The 16,270-nt window shown below is 34.1% G+C and overlaps 1 protein-coding gene across 1 annotated transcript in view; it reads left to right on the forward strand.

Moving 5' to 3' along the window:
• The window catches only part of GBE1 (1,4-alpha-glucan branching enzyme 1), a 258,313-nt gene that overhangs the window by 117,032 nt on the left and 125,011 nt on the right, over nt 1–16,270 (forward strand). Inside the window, exons 4-7 of the mRNA XM_058570688.1 lie at nt 5,875–6,000; nt 6,831–6,966; nt 9,779–9,869; nt 13,434–13,643. Of these exons, the coding sequence (XP_058426671.1) occupies nt 5,875–6,000; nt 6,831–6,966; nt 9,779–9,869; nt 13,434–13,643 (563 nt within the window). The remainder of the gene's footprint in view (nt 1–5,874; nt 6,001–6,830; nt 6,967–9,778; nt 9,870–13,433; nt 13,644–16,270) is intronic.

Consider the following 16,270-nt stretch of genomic DNA (forward strand, 5'->3'; position numbering starts at 1 on the left):
GTGGATATATCAGGTATTGAGTAGAAAAAATAGCTCCTTAGCTTTTCCTTATTGTAAATTTAGAGCTTTTATTTGCATCGTGTAAAGAGTAGTTCTTTTTGTTCAGTCTCTGAAAATAATTACATGGGAGTATCTGTGTCACTTAGTCTCTGCCTCCTTGGTCACATCGCTTTTTCCTCTTCTGTCTATGTGTGAAATCTCCCTCTGCCTGCCTCTTCTAAGGATATATATGATTGCCCTCCTGGATAATCTGGATAATCTCTCCATTTTAAGATTCTTACTTTGATCACATCTACAAAGATTCATTTTTTTTTTGCTGTATAAAGTGTTGTTCATAGATTCTAGAGAGTAGGATGTGGACATCTTCCAGGGGACAGTTTTTCAGCCTCCCACAATGGCAAAGATATTCTTTCTTACATAATCTACAGAATCTTAAAATTGGTCTAGTAGTAATCACAAACAAAACTATGAATAAAATTTATACTCATAGGTCTTTTTTTAAAATAAAGATTACTAGTAAAATTTGAGTTGAATTAAAATGAGATTAAATTATGAATGAGATTAAATTATATTAAGCAATTTTAAAGTTTTAATAATTATATCTATACGTTTTAAAGTAATGTTTATACTATGTTATTTGTAAATTTTAAAAACGCACATTTATTTCTTCAGGATTCTGGTCCTTGGTAGAACCACCAAATTCTCCTCTCCAATATCACTTATTTTCCTACTTAATTATGAACTTTTGATTACCTTTTCTAGCAATTTCTCTTCTTTATTTTTATCCTACCTACTTCTAAAAATTACTTAAATCATTATAATATAAAAATGTATGAAATAAACATGTACACCTTAAACTTATACAATGTTATATGTCAAATATATTTCAGTAGATTTCAGATATATAAAATTTTTTTTAATTACTTAAGAATAGATTACAATATGTTTTGAACATATGTATGTGTGTAAATTTCTCTCTCTATCCACACACACACGCATATATATTTTAATCACATTTAAACACACACATCGAATATTGATATTCAACATTGCACACTGGTATGGCATATCCAGTGTTTATATATTTTATGTGATATATATTTTATATTTTTATATATTTATATATTTGAATATACATTGTATCAATTACTGTGGATATTATATACATTAGAGGTAATTTAAAAGAGGAGGAGATAACTTTGCTTCATAAATTAGAAATGACTTTGGTTATTTACTTTGACATGTACTCTATCAAATAGTTATTTTCGTTAATATCTTTTTTTTTCACCCCCCTCTTAAGCATTTTTTTAAGGAAAAGCTTTGTCTCATAGCATGTAGTTGTGATTTTGGAAGTATAATCTGGGCAAATTGAATTATATTATTTAGTATTTGTGCCTTTTCTCTTGGTCTTCTATACATTCACTTATGAAGCCTAGAGTTGCATTCAATACTGTTTTTCAGAGCATGCTAACGCTTCTAACCAGCTGAACACATCCACTATTTTTATGTAACAGTTGGCCACCTGAGGAGCATCTTATTTCAGTAATTTTCCAGTCCATAGGAACAGTATTCTTTGGCAAGAAGCATTTCAAAAGATTTCTAGAATGAATACACACGTAAAATTTTTTTAGGTCTGCACTATTTTACTAAACTCTTTCTTATATTGTATATTTGAGTTCTAAATGTCATTTTCTAAATAAAATTTGACTTCATACAATTCACTACGTCGATTTGACTTCTGCACAGGTAGGAATTTCTTTTATTCACTTCTCTATTTACCCTAAAAATATCTTTTGATGGTAACCTCCCTGAAGCCAAAGGGTTAATTTGGCTGATTAATAAAAGCAGCCTAAGGGGCTGGCCGGGTGGCATAGTGGTTAAGTTCACACGCTCCACTTTGGCGGCATGGGGTTTGCAGCTTCAGATCCCCCGCACGGACCTACACACCGCTTATCAAGCCATGCTACGGCAGGCGTCCTACATATAAAGTAGAGGAAGATGGACACGGATGTTAGCCCAGGGCCAGTCTTCCTCAGCAGAAAGAGGAGGATTGGCAGCAGATGTTAGCTCAGTGCTAATCTTCCTCACAAAAAAAGAAAAAAAGAGCCTAATAACTTTTTTACAATGTTACAAAATGTTACAATTTTACAAAATGTCTTATTTGCACTATTAAAAAATCATCATGCTATTATTTTCATTAATATATTCCTTTGAAGTGATTTGATGTATTTTTTAAAGTTCTATTTTTAAAACTGTCAATATGTTTAAGGTCCACAAAGCATGCAACTTGAGTAAGACAGCTCCACAAGTGTGTGTGCAATTACATAATCCATCTATTTGCAATCTTTACTGAAACACTTATTTTTTTCTGATTATAGAAGTCATATAAACGAAATGAAGTGATAACAGTACAGAAACATATAACTGGAAAATAAAGGCTACTAATAATCCCTCCCTCTATAGCTAACCATCTCAATATTCTAACTTTTTAAATATTTTAGTCTATGAATTTGTGTGCATTTACATTAGGAAGATGCGATACATTCTTTTTTATAATTTTGGAGAATTTTCTTGCAACGTTTAATATAATTCAATAGTATAATTTTTAACAATAATACATTATTCAGTCATTCACTTTTTGCTAATAAAAGTAACACTAAAATTAGTAGGCAAGGATATAATTCTTTGGGCACATATCTGATTATTTCCACAGGGCAAACTTCTATAATTAGAATTGCTGAGTCATTGAGAATTACTTTTTTTGAATTTTTCATGCATATTGCCAAATTGCTATTTGGAAATTCTATACTATTTTATATGCATACTAGCAGTGTATGTACCAAAAAACAGACTTTTTATTTGGTAGTATCATGTGAACTTTTACCTGTCAGCTATTAGACTTATCATCATTGAAAGATCAAGCAAGCTGGCTCTTTCTTGTCAGTTTGCTATATAGCATGTGCTATTAAATTAAATGATATAAATTAAATATAAAGTAATAAAATATATATAAAATATATAAATATATAAAATATATATAAATAAAATATAAATATAAATTAAATATAAATTAAATGATATAAAGTCTCATCATTTAAAAAATCTTTTTTCTGAATCTGAACTCATGAGAGCAAAAATCTAGAAAGTAGTCTTTTCTCTCCCATCCCCCCAAAAATGTTGTGTGAGCAAAGTTTAGTCCAGAAAGATTATATTCTTTATTTATTGGAATGTCTCTCAAGTTAGATTTATTTATATTTATTATAATACTCTTAGCTGGTTACCACAACCATTTAGGAACAGCAAATCAAAAGTGAGGTGAGGTACCTACTCTAGGCAAGTGCATTTGCTTAAGAAAGTCTAAAATGCTGTAACAAAGGTACCTCCAAAATTCAAGGGCCTAAAGAACAGAGAAATTTGTTTACCTTTTATGTAATGATCACAGATAAGTATTCCAGATTTGGTGAGAAACTTTGTTTTGCTTATCATTCAGGGACCCAGGCTATAATTCTGTCACCAAGAAAGAAGGAGGGAATTGGGTAATTAAGTTTTCACCCCAAGAAGCAACACTAATAGAAATGACTGTTGGGATGGAAGAAACAGAACTTTTGGAAACAAAAATATTGAAGTCATTCAGTGAAAGACTTTGTCAGGTGTAGGATTTAAGTTTACCCTACATAGAAGTTTATAGGTTGTTACTGTTTCTTGGATTCTGGCAGAAAACAAGGGACTCCTGAGTTAGAGACAAATGATTTTATTAGCCATAGCACAGTAAGCAGTATGAGCATCATATTTGCATTGGCTTCTCTCCTCTTCCGAGTCCCACAGGGGTGACATGTGGTCCAGACAGATGCTACTCACGTGGGTGGTTTGCATCTTAGCTGAGGAATATTCATCTTGGAGAATCCATTCTTTTATAGCAAGCAGTAAGCAAGCCTGTTCTGTGTCTTCAAGGAAGACATTATCTCATTGCTCAGGGTTGCTTGGTGCAAACACAACCCTGAGAAATGGCCCCTGTCAATGACAGTCAGGACCTTGTATTCTCGGCATACTCACCCAGCAAAATATGTAGGACTGTGAGAGACCCATGGAGGGACGGTTCTTTCTCACACCCGTCACTCAGTAGCCTCTGAAGACATTCATGCGTACATCAAGGTAAACAAATTAATGTTCCAAAGAATGTGGAAATTATATTCAGTGTGAGATTCTTTATGTTCTTTACTCAAAATTTCAAATATTCTCTCTGCCAACAGATACCTTCAAAAATAGTTATTGGTTTTATTCATCCTTTGGAGGGATTGTAGAGCCATTTGCAAAAGAGAGAAAAGATAGATGGGTGGATTAGGCAGAGTGATTTCAGTGAATTAGCTGTTCCTTGAAAACTGATTTCTAGTATTTTATTTCACCATAACCTTTGTTCTGGGTTGATGAATGAGCAAAAGGACCTTTTCTCAAACATATCACTATTGTATATTATACTAGAAATTCATGTGGCTTAAGGGACATATCTTTTGGGATAAAATACTCCTGAAGTGAGTTGATTGTATTCATTCATGGTTTTGTGATAATTACTTGAATAATAGCAACACATCACTATGATTGGCTTCAGTAAGTGGGAGGCATAATGAAGGAGAAAGAATTGAGTTCATGTAAGTTAGACATTCCTTTTCACCCCTCACCTGCCCCTTCCATTATAAATCATGATTGTTTCTTTTTTGGTATCTGAAGAAAGTGCTGTGGTCACCATTTAAGAGCAAGGAAGTGAATATCAGAAGCTCTGTGTTCAGCTTTTGGCTCTGCCACTTGGTGACTTGGGAATTTTTGGCAACTCACTTAATCTTACTTAATATTTGGGGTATAAGGATTCTCTGAAATGAAGTGAGATATGACTATCAAAGTTCTTTCTAAACTATAAAGTGTTATACAAATATTTAATTACCAAGAATTATGCATACTTGAGCTTTTCTCTATTAATGCAGATTGAAGAATATGTTCTCAACGCTGGCAGCATAATATAGCTCCTAATCTGAACACTTTTGGTCATACTCTACCTACTTTTAGAATGTTTAATTGAAAAAAAACTTCGAAAAATTCTATAATTTGAATCACTTGGAAACTCTGTTTACGTAGCTCACTTTATTATCTAACCATGCTGATAAACTCCCAGTCTTCTATTGAGTACTAAGTCTAAAATGGTGGATTCAGTAAAAATTGTATTTGCATTTTTATTGTTATTTTTTATTATTGATAACGATAGTGATACTTTTTGCAAATATAGGAATGGGTGGTTAAAGGGGAAGATATTTGGTTTTATATGGTAAAGCATACTGAGAATTTAGTGTAGATGATACTGAGAAGAGGTGGAAAAGATTTGCAGGGTAGTGTGTGTGTGTGCACACACGATACCCGTGTTAATCAAAACCCATTTTTCTCCTTTAGCTTCTTGAAAATGTTATAGTGCTATGAAAAGGAAATGAAAGACATGGTGATATAACTTGTGGCTTTTTTTAATAAAGTAGGATTGTTTCTTCTTGTTGATTGATTTATTGACAGTAGCTTCCAAATAATATTCTTATCTTTTTACTATCTACTGTATGTTTACTTTAATTAACCAGTCTAAAGGTTGGTTGGCAATGATGGAAATTGCCAGAGAATCATAAAATATTCAAGCTGGAAGTGACTTTAAGGATCACATACTGCAGCTACATGAGGAAAGCAAAGTTCATAAACATCTTTAAGGTCACATGTCTGGATGGTAGTTTAGATTCTTAAGAGCATCCCTCCTATTCTTACTTGTTGCAGTGCTCATCTACTATTACGCATTTTCTTAGAGTTTTGAAAGTATTTTAAAGCAGTAACATCTCGCTCTCTTTTTAGGTGGTTATTAGGAGTAAAAGTGGAGAGATCTTGTATCGTATTTCACCGTGGGCGAAGTATGTGGTTCGTGAAAGTGATAATGTGAATTATGATTGGATACACTGGGATCCAGAACAGCCATATAAAGTGAGAACAACAAATCTTTAAATAAATGCTTATTCCAATATTTCTAGGAAAATTAATTTTTACTTTTATAACTTTTATAGTAGCGTTCAGTTTCTCTCTTCGCCACTGGTTTAATATTTGACGTCATAGTGCACCCATTATGTTATACTTACATATATTAGAGTCTCTCATCTGTAGCCAATAAAGTATAGAAGTGAGTTTTTGTTTTATTGTGTGTTTCTGAGGTGGTGGGGGGAAGAAAACTAAATCTCTACAGACTACCTGTAAGGGATACTGATTTTTTAAAAAATTTTAGCTATAATTTCTGATTCATCAGACTCTTCAGTGATGTAATATTTCTCACTGTCATGGGTTTGAAGCAGGATCAGTCTCCTTAGGAGCAAGGAATAGCGAAGACATCCCCTGAATGTGTTAATTAGAGTAATTTTTAAGGCTGTCTTATTGACAAGAGTTGTAGGTGTCTTTGAACTCACTTTTCTGTCCTTTAAGTTATTGGAGCTTGTTGATAAATGCTTTGCATTTAATAATTATGTGTGCATTTCACAGCTCTTATGTTTTCTCTAAGGCTTAGGCTTAAAATATATCTTCACTCAATGATAAGGTGTAAGCCATTACATGATTACTCTTTTAAAATAGGTCCATTAACATGATCATAAAAAGGACTTTTTTCCAAAAGAAAATTTAATGGATATAGCCAATGCCTTTTATATGCAAAAACAGTTCCAAAGTATTTGACTGAGTTGATTCATCATTTCATTTTACATACTGAATCAACTTGTGTCATACCTGCATTTCTGGTCTCATTCTGTATGTAATCTTATATTCTGTAGTTTAAGCATTCCAGACCAAAGAAGCCAAGAAGTCTAAGAATTTATGAATCTCATGTGGGAATTTCTTCCCATGAAGGAAAAGTAGCTTCTTATAAACATTTTACATGCAATGTACTACCAAGAATCAAAGGCCTTGGTAAGTAATAACTGTGATTTTTGTTCAGCTAAAATTTTAATGTATCTGTTCTCTTATTAGAAAAACTAATTACAAGTGTCTCTTTTTTGTGCTAAGAGATTAAATATGTAATAGAAATGCATTTTATTTTAGGCTTCTCAAATTGCCCTGTAATAGTGATAGCATAGAAAAGAGAAATGAAATAAGATAGAGCATAAGAATTCAAGATATAATTCCAATTTCAATTTTAAGTAATATGAACTGATGGCTTGAAAAATTGTAGATAAATATGTAAGCATAATTACTTTTTTACTGGAGAGAACTTTTATCAATTTGAGTGGTCATTGATTATAGCCTGTTCATTTTAGTCTGTTAGGGAAAAAAATCTTACATTTGTAAGGTGACTGGGAACTCATTTTATATCAGAGTCGTGTATATAGCTCTTGTTTGGATGACTTAAGTGACCAATATTTATAGTGCATCCTCTATGTGAGACATATTGTTCTAGATGTTTGTGTATTGGACTGAAGTGACACAGACCCTGTCTTCATAAGAACAACCAGGAGAGTGAATAATGTACTGCTGAATTTTTGATTCAGTATGCTTTGAATCGGTTGCTTTTTTTTAGAGGTAATGCTTTTTTATCATTTCAAAGCATATTAGCACCTGCTCCAATGGCTAGGCAGGAAGATAAAGTACATTTAATTATTCTGTTTCTGGTAGGCAGTCCAAATTTTGTCCAGAGGACAGGTTTGTAACTCATGGTTAAAGTTTTCAGTTATGTATGGATCCTAATGATCTGTGATGATGAGATCAGGTTCCAGAAACCAAAATTAAATCAATGTTTGGAGAATTTTATATTAATTATTTTAATAGATATTATATTAAAATTATTGTATTTGTGATATTTTGTCATTTTATAAGTAGTAAATCGTTTATGACCCAGTTCTTGCAAAACGTTCAGCAGAATAAGGTTCTCGTTCATCTTTGTGTTTGAATCGTCTAGGCCAGTATTCTGAACATAAATGAATCCAGAATGATTAATGCCATAAAATTAGTAATAAAAACTACAAATTGGTGCTTAAACATAAAAATAATATTAATTGCATAATAGGCAAATAAACTACAAACTATATTTTGTTATGAAATATGTAATTGTATTTCTGAGCAGTAGTTTATATATATACTTCCATCAGGCCTGATAGTTAATTTGATTTTTTTTTTACAATAAAAAGCCAACAATAATAACTTTTCAGCAGATTATAAACCATGAAGTTTATATTATTCTTTAAACTTACGAATCCCTAATTCTGAATGTGAATTTGTAATTGTTCCAATATTATGTACTGAAATATGTGCATGAGAAGCTACATTGACATGAATTGGACTTTGAGAACAGAATAAGAATATTTTCTATGTATGTTACAGAAATGTAAACTTTCAAAGCAATCAAATCATATTTGGAAATTTTACCAAATTGTGCTTTGAAGAAGAAAACCTGACTTTTTTAGTTTTTTTTTTTTTTAAAGAGACCAAAAGTTTCTTCTCTGATTATTTGCTTACATTAAAAATACATTAGTGGGGGGACCGGCCCCGTGGTGTAGCGGTTAAGTGCGCGCGCTTCACTGCAGGCAGTCCGGGTTTGGATCCCGGGCGCACACTGACACACCACTTGTCAGGCCATGCTGTGGTGGTGTCCCACATAAAGTGGAGGAAGATCGGCACGGATGTTAGCTCAGGGCCAGTCTTCCTCAGCAAAAGAGGAGCATTGGCATGGGTGTTAGCTCAGAGCTGATCTTCCTCACACACACACACACACACAAAAATACATTAGTGGGGCTGACCCAGTGGTGTAGCCATTAAGTGTGTGCACTCTGCTTCAGTGGCAACCCGGGGTTCTCGGGTTCAGATCCCAGGTATGCACTGATGCACCACTTGTCAAGCCATGCTGTGGCGGCGTCTCATATAAAGTAGAAGAAGATGGGTACAGATGTTAGCCCAGGGCCAAGCTTCCTCAGCAAAAAAAAAAAAAAAAAAAAAAAGAGCGAGAGAAGGATTGGCATTGAACGTTAGCTCAGGGCTAATCTTCCTCACTGAAAAAAAGAAAATACATTAGTAAATACTTTTAAGTGTTATGGATTTTTAAAAATATAATGCCTACCTTTTTGAGTCACTTCATTTAGTGTTAAAGCAAAACATTTTTAGACAGAGAAAGGAAAGTTGTGTGTGTGAGCATGTGTGTGTGTGTGTCTGCTTATACATCCGTGCACACATGCAACTTGAGTAACTTTATAGGTGCAAGAAATAGTGGCAAGTAGAAGAATTAATGCTGGCACTGTAAAAGCTACCCTGTAGAAAAATGGATTTGCTGGTATATCTTATGCTATATGGTAGCAATAACTGAAATATAAATAAAATGTAAAATAAAAAGGATATGGCATGCAATCAGTTACTTTTATTTAGCATTCATAATCCTCAGTATGAACATTACAAGTGCAACTGAAGTTTAGCATATGCAGATTGCCATCTTTAATATTCTAAATCCAAATTAAGAGTATATTTGCATATCATTTATTACTTGTTAAAATGAAGACATTTCAAATAGCTAGTTAGAATGTAACCCTCAAGAACCAGCTGTCCGATTTTGTGTGAGAAGGTCAGACGAGCAAAAGATGTTAAAGTAGTAGAACTTTTCAAAATGATCAAATCATTTATATGTAAATGATTTTAAGTAAAATTTAATGTCTTTAGAACAAGGATGCTGTTATATATTTTTTTATTACTTTTTTTTTTTAATGTGACTTTAATCTCTATTTGACTTTCGCTTGTGTAGGATACAACTGCATTCAGTTGATGGCGATCATGGAGCATGCTTACTATGCCAGTTTTGGTTACCAAATCACAAGCTTCTTTGCAGCTTCAAGGTAAAATGAAAGACTCATTATATCCATTCTTATTTGATCAAAAAATTTAAAACAAATGAAGTTTTACATTTTATATGATGTTGTTTTGTAACTTATTTTAGGGTTAACAGAATTAACAGAAGCTGAGCATTTTCTTTTATTAAGATCATAGACTGTCTTTCCATCTAGCCTAAGAGGTTGGCCCTGATTTAATGTTGCTTTTCTTGAAATGATTTCTAATAAAGACTATCCAGTTACCTGCTGAAATTGTCATGCACTTGGAGGCCCAAGCTTTAGTCGGAAAATCGTGTCTTATGGAAGCCATTGTTGCCAGAGCTCACATCCTTTTATTGAAAGGGATTGACATGTAGGAAGATGACTGAGGAGGCCCATAGTAGGACATAGACTACCCGCAGAAGGACTGTCCTTCTTCCCAGGCTGAAATCCCAGGAACGAGCAGAAATACACCAAGGGATCCTACGCCATTGAAGGAGTGCTGACCTGAATGAGCAAGTTCAATACTGTCTCCACCTCATGGAGCTTACACTGTGGTGGCATATAGACATTAATCCAGCAATCATACATATTATGATTTCTACCTGTAATAAAAGCTAAGAAGAAAATGACAGGATTCTATAATAGCATACAATCAAAGATCTGATAGTTTAGATTAGATTTGAACTGATGTTGGAACTGAGATATAAACATGATTAAAAGTTAACTGGGGGTGAGCGGTGAAGTGGGAGTAGGTAGACAGCATGCCAGATGTGGAAACAGTCACTGACCCGTTTACCTGCTTCTGTGTGTAGTAGTTTTCCTTGAATAAGTTGTCGGTACTTACCATCTCTAATCCTTTCACTTCTGTTCTTTCTTGAACTCATTCCGAGCAGCCTCTCTACCTCTTTACCAATATTGCTCTTGCTAAGGGTGCTGATGACCTTCATGTTGTCAAGTCCAGTGGTCAATTCTTAGCTTACTTGAACTGACCCCTACCTTCTTGGAACTTTTTTCTTTCCTCGGCTGTCAGAATATTAAACCCTCTCGTTATTTTTCCCACCTCTCTTCTTGCTTCTTCTTTATTTCCTTTGCTCTTTCTGACCACTAATGATTGGATCGCCCAGCGGTCAGGCCTTGGTTCCATTCTCTTCTGTATCTATATAGAGTACCTTGGAGATCTCATCAAGTCTCATCCATTCTTATGGCTTAAATATGCTTTATATGCCAGCCCCCAAATTTACCTCTCCAGTGTTGACCTCTGTTGTGAATTTCAAACAATGTCTATTTGACATTGGGATATGAAATACATATCTCATACTTAACGTGTCCCAAATTAAATTCCTGACCTCATCTTCCAGCCTCCTCCTCCTGCCATCTTCCCTAATTCAGTGAATGACATCTTCATCTTCCAGTTGTTCAAGCCAAAAATCTTTGCATTGTACTTGACTCTTCCCTTTATGTCCCTCCCTACACTCTATCATAAAACCTAGCCACCTGTAACTTCAAAATGTAACCCAAACCTGGCTGCTTCAACTGCTACCGCCCTGGTTCAGGTTGCCATTATCTCTTACGTGGATTATTTCAGTAGCTCTTTAATTGGTCACTCTGTTTTCTCTTGTCCTCCTACCCTTTCTCTAGCCATCTCTCCCTCCATTCTTATGGACTACTTTCTATAATAACCATTTTAAAATAAAAGTCAGATCACGTCACTTTCTTGCTTGGAACCCTCTAATGATTCCCGTCTCTTTCAGAATAAAAGCCAAAGTCTTATATTGGTCCATAAGACCCCATGTGATCTAGGTCTTGGCTGACTCTCTGGGCTCATCTCTTTCTTGATCATTCGACTCTAGCCACACCAGCCTATTTGCTATTTCCCAAATACTCCTAGCTCATTTCTGTCCCCAGTGCCCCTTCTCTCTGATCATTCTTCCTTTTAGATATCCGCATGCCTTACTCCCTACTTCTTTCAGGTTTTCACTTAAATATTGCCTTTTTCATAAAACTTTCACTGATGACCCTATTTAAAATAGCCCTTCCCACCAGTGGCTTTGCTTCATTTTTCTTTGGAGAAGCTATCTGACATTCCACATATTTTGCTTATTTATTTGTTGTCTCCCAACTAGAATGTAAATTCTATAAGGGCAGTGATATTTGTTTTGCTCAGTACTGAATTCCCAGAGCACAGAAAACTTCATGACACATGGTAGATAGCTTAATAAGTATTTGTTTAACAAACAAATGTTTAGGGCTGTTCATTCATTGAGCAGGCTGTTCAGTGAGTGAAAAAGGCTAGGTGGCTGGGATAAGGAGAGGAACGGGTAGAGTATCATAAGATAAGTCTAAGGTTATTGGAAGCATCCAGATTAGGCAGTGCAGTTCGTCATGACAAGGACAGTGGTCTTTATCCTAAGGACAATGGGAGTGCAAGTATGATTTTCGGTAGAGGATACCATGATCTTATTTGTGTTTTTTAAAGATAGCTCTGCTGCCCAAAGGATTTGGCTATCAGGAGATCTGCTGTATACTAAGCACTGAACAATATAATGAGAAACCAGAGTGGCACAGCCCCTGCCCTCAAGGAGCATATAGTCTAGTGAGGCAGAGAGAAAATAAACAGTTAATCACAAGAGTGATTATTTATTTAAAAGGGAAAATTGATGCTATGGAAGACTGTAATATTGAGATTTTGCATAAGTTAAGAAAGGCCTTCCTGGGGCTGGCCTGGTGGCGTAGCAGTTAAGTCGCACGCTCTGCTGCAGTGGCCCGGGGTTCACAGGTTCGGATCCCGGGTGCGGACTGATGCACCACTTGTCAAGCCATGCTGTGGCAGCATCCCATAAAGTAGAGGAAGATGGGCACGGGTGTTAGTCCAGGGCCAATCTTCCTCAGCAAAAAGAGGAGGATTGGCAACAGATGTTAGCTCAGGGCTAACCTTCCTCACAAAAAATTAAAAAAAAAAAAAAAGAAAGGCCTTCCTCTTAGGAGTGATTTTTGTTTTCTGTTTCATGCAGACTAGCAAACTGCTTTCAACATAAACACATATGCATGTGAGGTACCCATCTTTTCTGCTTGGTAACAGACATGACACATTCTCTTGGCCTTCTGGGACTTGAGGACATTCTAGTTTGAGAATAAGTAAGTGCAGGAGGGATTGCCTCAATCAAGTGACCAAGGACATTTGAAGAAATACTCTTAAGAGCCGCCCACCCCCAACCATACACACTCAGAGGGATGGCCAGGTATAGGAACAGGAATGACCATGGCTCCCCACACTAGCTAGGTTTGGAGATGGAAATCAGCACCTCTGAGCATAGAGAAGCAGAGTGTTACTGTCTGCCTGCTCAAAATGTGAATTTTGTTGGGATTAAATCTATATTTAATAGCTAAATTTGAATTAGTTTTTTATTTTAAATTTGCTTAATAACAAATATTAAGCAGCTTTGACATATCTAAGTATTGTATCATACTGCATTTGCATATTTAATGTATCTAGTACTGTGCTGGTAAAACAGTTGATACACAGTAAATGATTGGCTGTTTGCTCTAAATATGATGTGATTTTGGTTTTCCTGTGCTCTTTACCTTTAGCCGTTATGGGACGCCTGAAGAGCTAAAAGAATTGGTTGACACAGCTCACTCGATGGGTATTACAGTCCTCTTAGATGTGGTACACAGCCATGCTTCAAAAAATTCAGATGATGGATTGAATATGTTCGATGGGACAGATTCCTGTTATTTTCATTCTGGACCTAGAGGGAATCATGATCTTTGGGATAGTCGACTGTTTATCTACTCCAGGTAGGTACATATAACATGGAAATGTCTTCTTTGTTTAAAAAAAATGTCAAGGAATTTTACTAAATTCATTTTATGTATACTCTCTCACTGGTATTTAATTTCTTAATTTGATTTTAAAAAATTTTTTAAATTTAAAAATTTTAATGCTATAAAAATTATAGAATTTACCTTGTTTTGTATAGCACATGTATTCTTGGTAAGTTGCATTAAATTTCAGTTTTATAAATCTTATGCCATTTAAAATATATTGCCATTTAAGAGGATTAATGTGAATAAGTTTTTAATATCTAAAAGACCACTTTATCAGGTTGAATTAACCATAGCAAATCTCTTTTTAGTAGAAAAATACACATTGTTTTAAGTAGGCCTTTTTTCAAAATCATACTTTATGTTTTGCTATCTTAATAATATCATGTTTTTTATTGCAGCTAATTTATTATAACTATAGTAACTAACATTTATTAGTACGTAATTCGTCAGCTATGGTGCCAAGTGTTTTAGATATATTAGCTACATATTTTATTTCATTTATTTTGCACAGTAACTCTACATACACATAGTAAGTTACGACCATCCTATAGATAAGTAAACTAAGGCTTAGTGTTGAAACAAGTTTTAAAGATTAAACACATTTCTGACTTTTTTAACCATCTAACTAGAAGGGTGTTTAGATGATTAACCCTAAATAGCATGGCAAACATGTTCTCCAAAATCAAAAATACTATCAACTTGTATCCATTATTTATCATAAGTGAAAATATATGAAAATATGTTGTCAGGCACATTAAAAGTAGCAGAGTGTCAAGTAATGTGTAACTAACTTTTTATAAATTATTTTTTTAAAAATTTGATGAATTTTCTTTTCGATGTTACATTGTACGTAAACATAAACATACCTGGAAAACGAGCAGTGTAGAAAAATGCTTCGGCGAGTACTTTGATAAAATGAAGAATTCTGATTTTTCAACATAAATTTGATGACTTTTATGTGGAGGAAATTGTTTTGCTTCACTCTTTTCTTAATATCATACGTTATTTTATATTTCATAGCCATATAGGAATCACTCATGCCCGATGAAGCAGCATAATATATGAGAAAAGATGCAAGAGGTGGGAGCGGGTGGCAGGCTTCCAGCCTAACTTCACTCTGGTACAAATCGATTAATCATTCTGGTTCTCAGGCTTTTCATTATAAGAGGAGGCAGAGTTTTGGGGCTAATGCAATTCCTTCTGTAAAGGTATTTTGTATTTGTGTCACTTTTTTGAACATTGCTTTTTATGCTCTGGATTTATAACAAGTAAAAAGGACTGAACCTGTACTAATTCAATGATATAATCACACTAATTAAATTATTGAGTAAATCTTATAAAAGTAGATGGTGGACAAGAAATACAATTAATTGAACTCTCTGGTTCCTATTTGGATGAATAAGAGTTGACTCCTGTAGAACTGTTCCTTACAAAAGAAATACATTAAATGGTTAAATTTTTATATTATGAAACAATTCTTCTGTAGAACTGTGTCTTAAAAAGAAATACATTAAGTGGGTAGATTTTTATGTTATAAAGCAATTCTTTATTTTATTAAAATATTTATTATAGTGCATTTTTCTGTATCTTGAGCTCTCAAAGTCCATTTAAAGTTATCCAGTTTTTGGGCCGGTACCATGGCTTAGCGGTTAAGTGCGCGTGCTCTGCTGCTGGCGGCCCGGGTTCGGGTCCCCAGAGCGCACTGACGTACTGCTTCTCCGGCCATGCTGAGGCCAAGTCCCACATACAGCAACTAGAAGGATGTGCAGCTATGACGTACAACTATCTACTGGGGCTTTGGGGGAAAAAATAAATTAAAAAAAAATTATCCAATTTTCTAAAGAAAAGGGATTATACATAATTGTTTTAAAAAGAAATTAAGACATAGTTAACATTTTTATTTAATACTTGGTTTCTCTTGTTATTGAAATAACTGTTACTCTTTCTCAGGTGCTTACTTTTGGTAAATAATGTATAGTATGTTTTTAGCTTATTATTTTTATTATGATAATTTTTTTTGGCTACGTTATATTATATAAGCTCAGTTGTCTGTAAATGTAGTTCCATTTAAAATGTATTTCTTTTATCCTTTATGTTGTTCTATTTGACAATATCTGAATTTTCCTAGTTTTATAGGATTAGTGTTTTCTGTATAGGTTTATACTATTGGTTATGACATCATTAAACAACATACATAAAATCCTACAAAGCCAAATTTAAATTACCAAATTTAAACAAATAATTCATTAATACTTAGGTTTTTCAATATGTAGAATACTAAAGATTCTAGGACTCTGAATTATTTTCTCAGTACTATGTGCAATTTATTAAAAACTTTATTAACAAAATTTATGTTAGCCTGATGAAATTTATCAGGCTTTTTATTTTACATTTTCTTCCTTCTATTCTGATTAGTTATAGCATATGTAGTATAACATTGCTTTGGTGTAATGCTAAAGCCATTTTTGTAATCAGCATTCGTGATTCAAATCCTACTCTGCTCTTTTGGTTATTGCTGCTTAACAAACCAGCTTAAAATCTAGTGACTTTAGACAGTAGCAGTTGTTTATTTTGCTCCTGGATCTGTGATTTGGGCG

The sequence above is a fragment of the Diceros bicornis genome, chromosome 27 (genome assembly GCF_020826845.1).
Source record: "Diceros bicornis minor isolate mBicDic1 chromosome 27, mDicBic1.mat.cur, whole genome shotgun sequence".
NCBI classification, from domain to species: domain Eukaryota; kingdom Metazoa; phylum Chordata; class Mammalia; order Perissodactyla; family Rhinocerotidae; genus Diceros; species Diceros bicornis.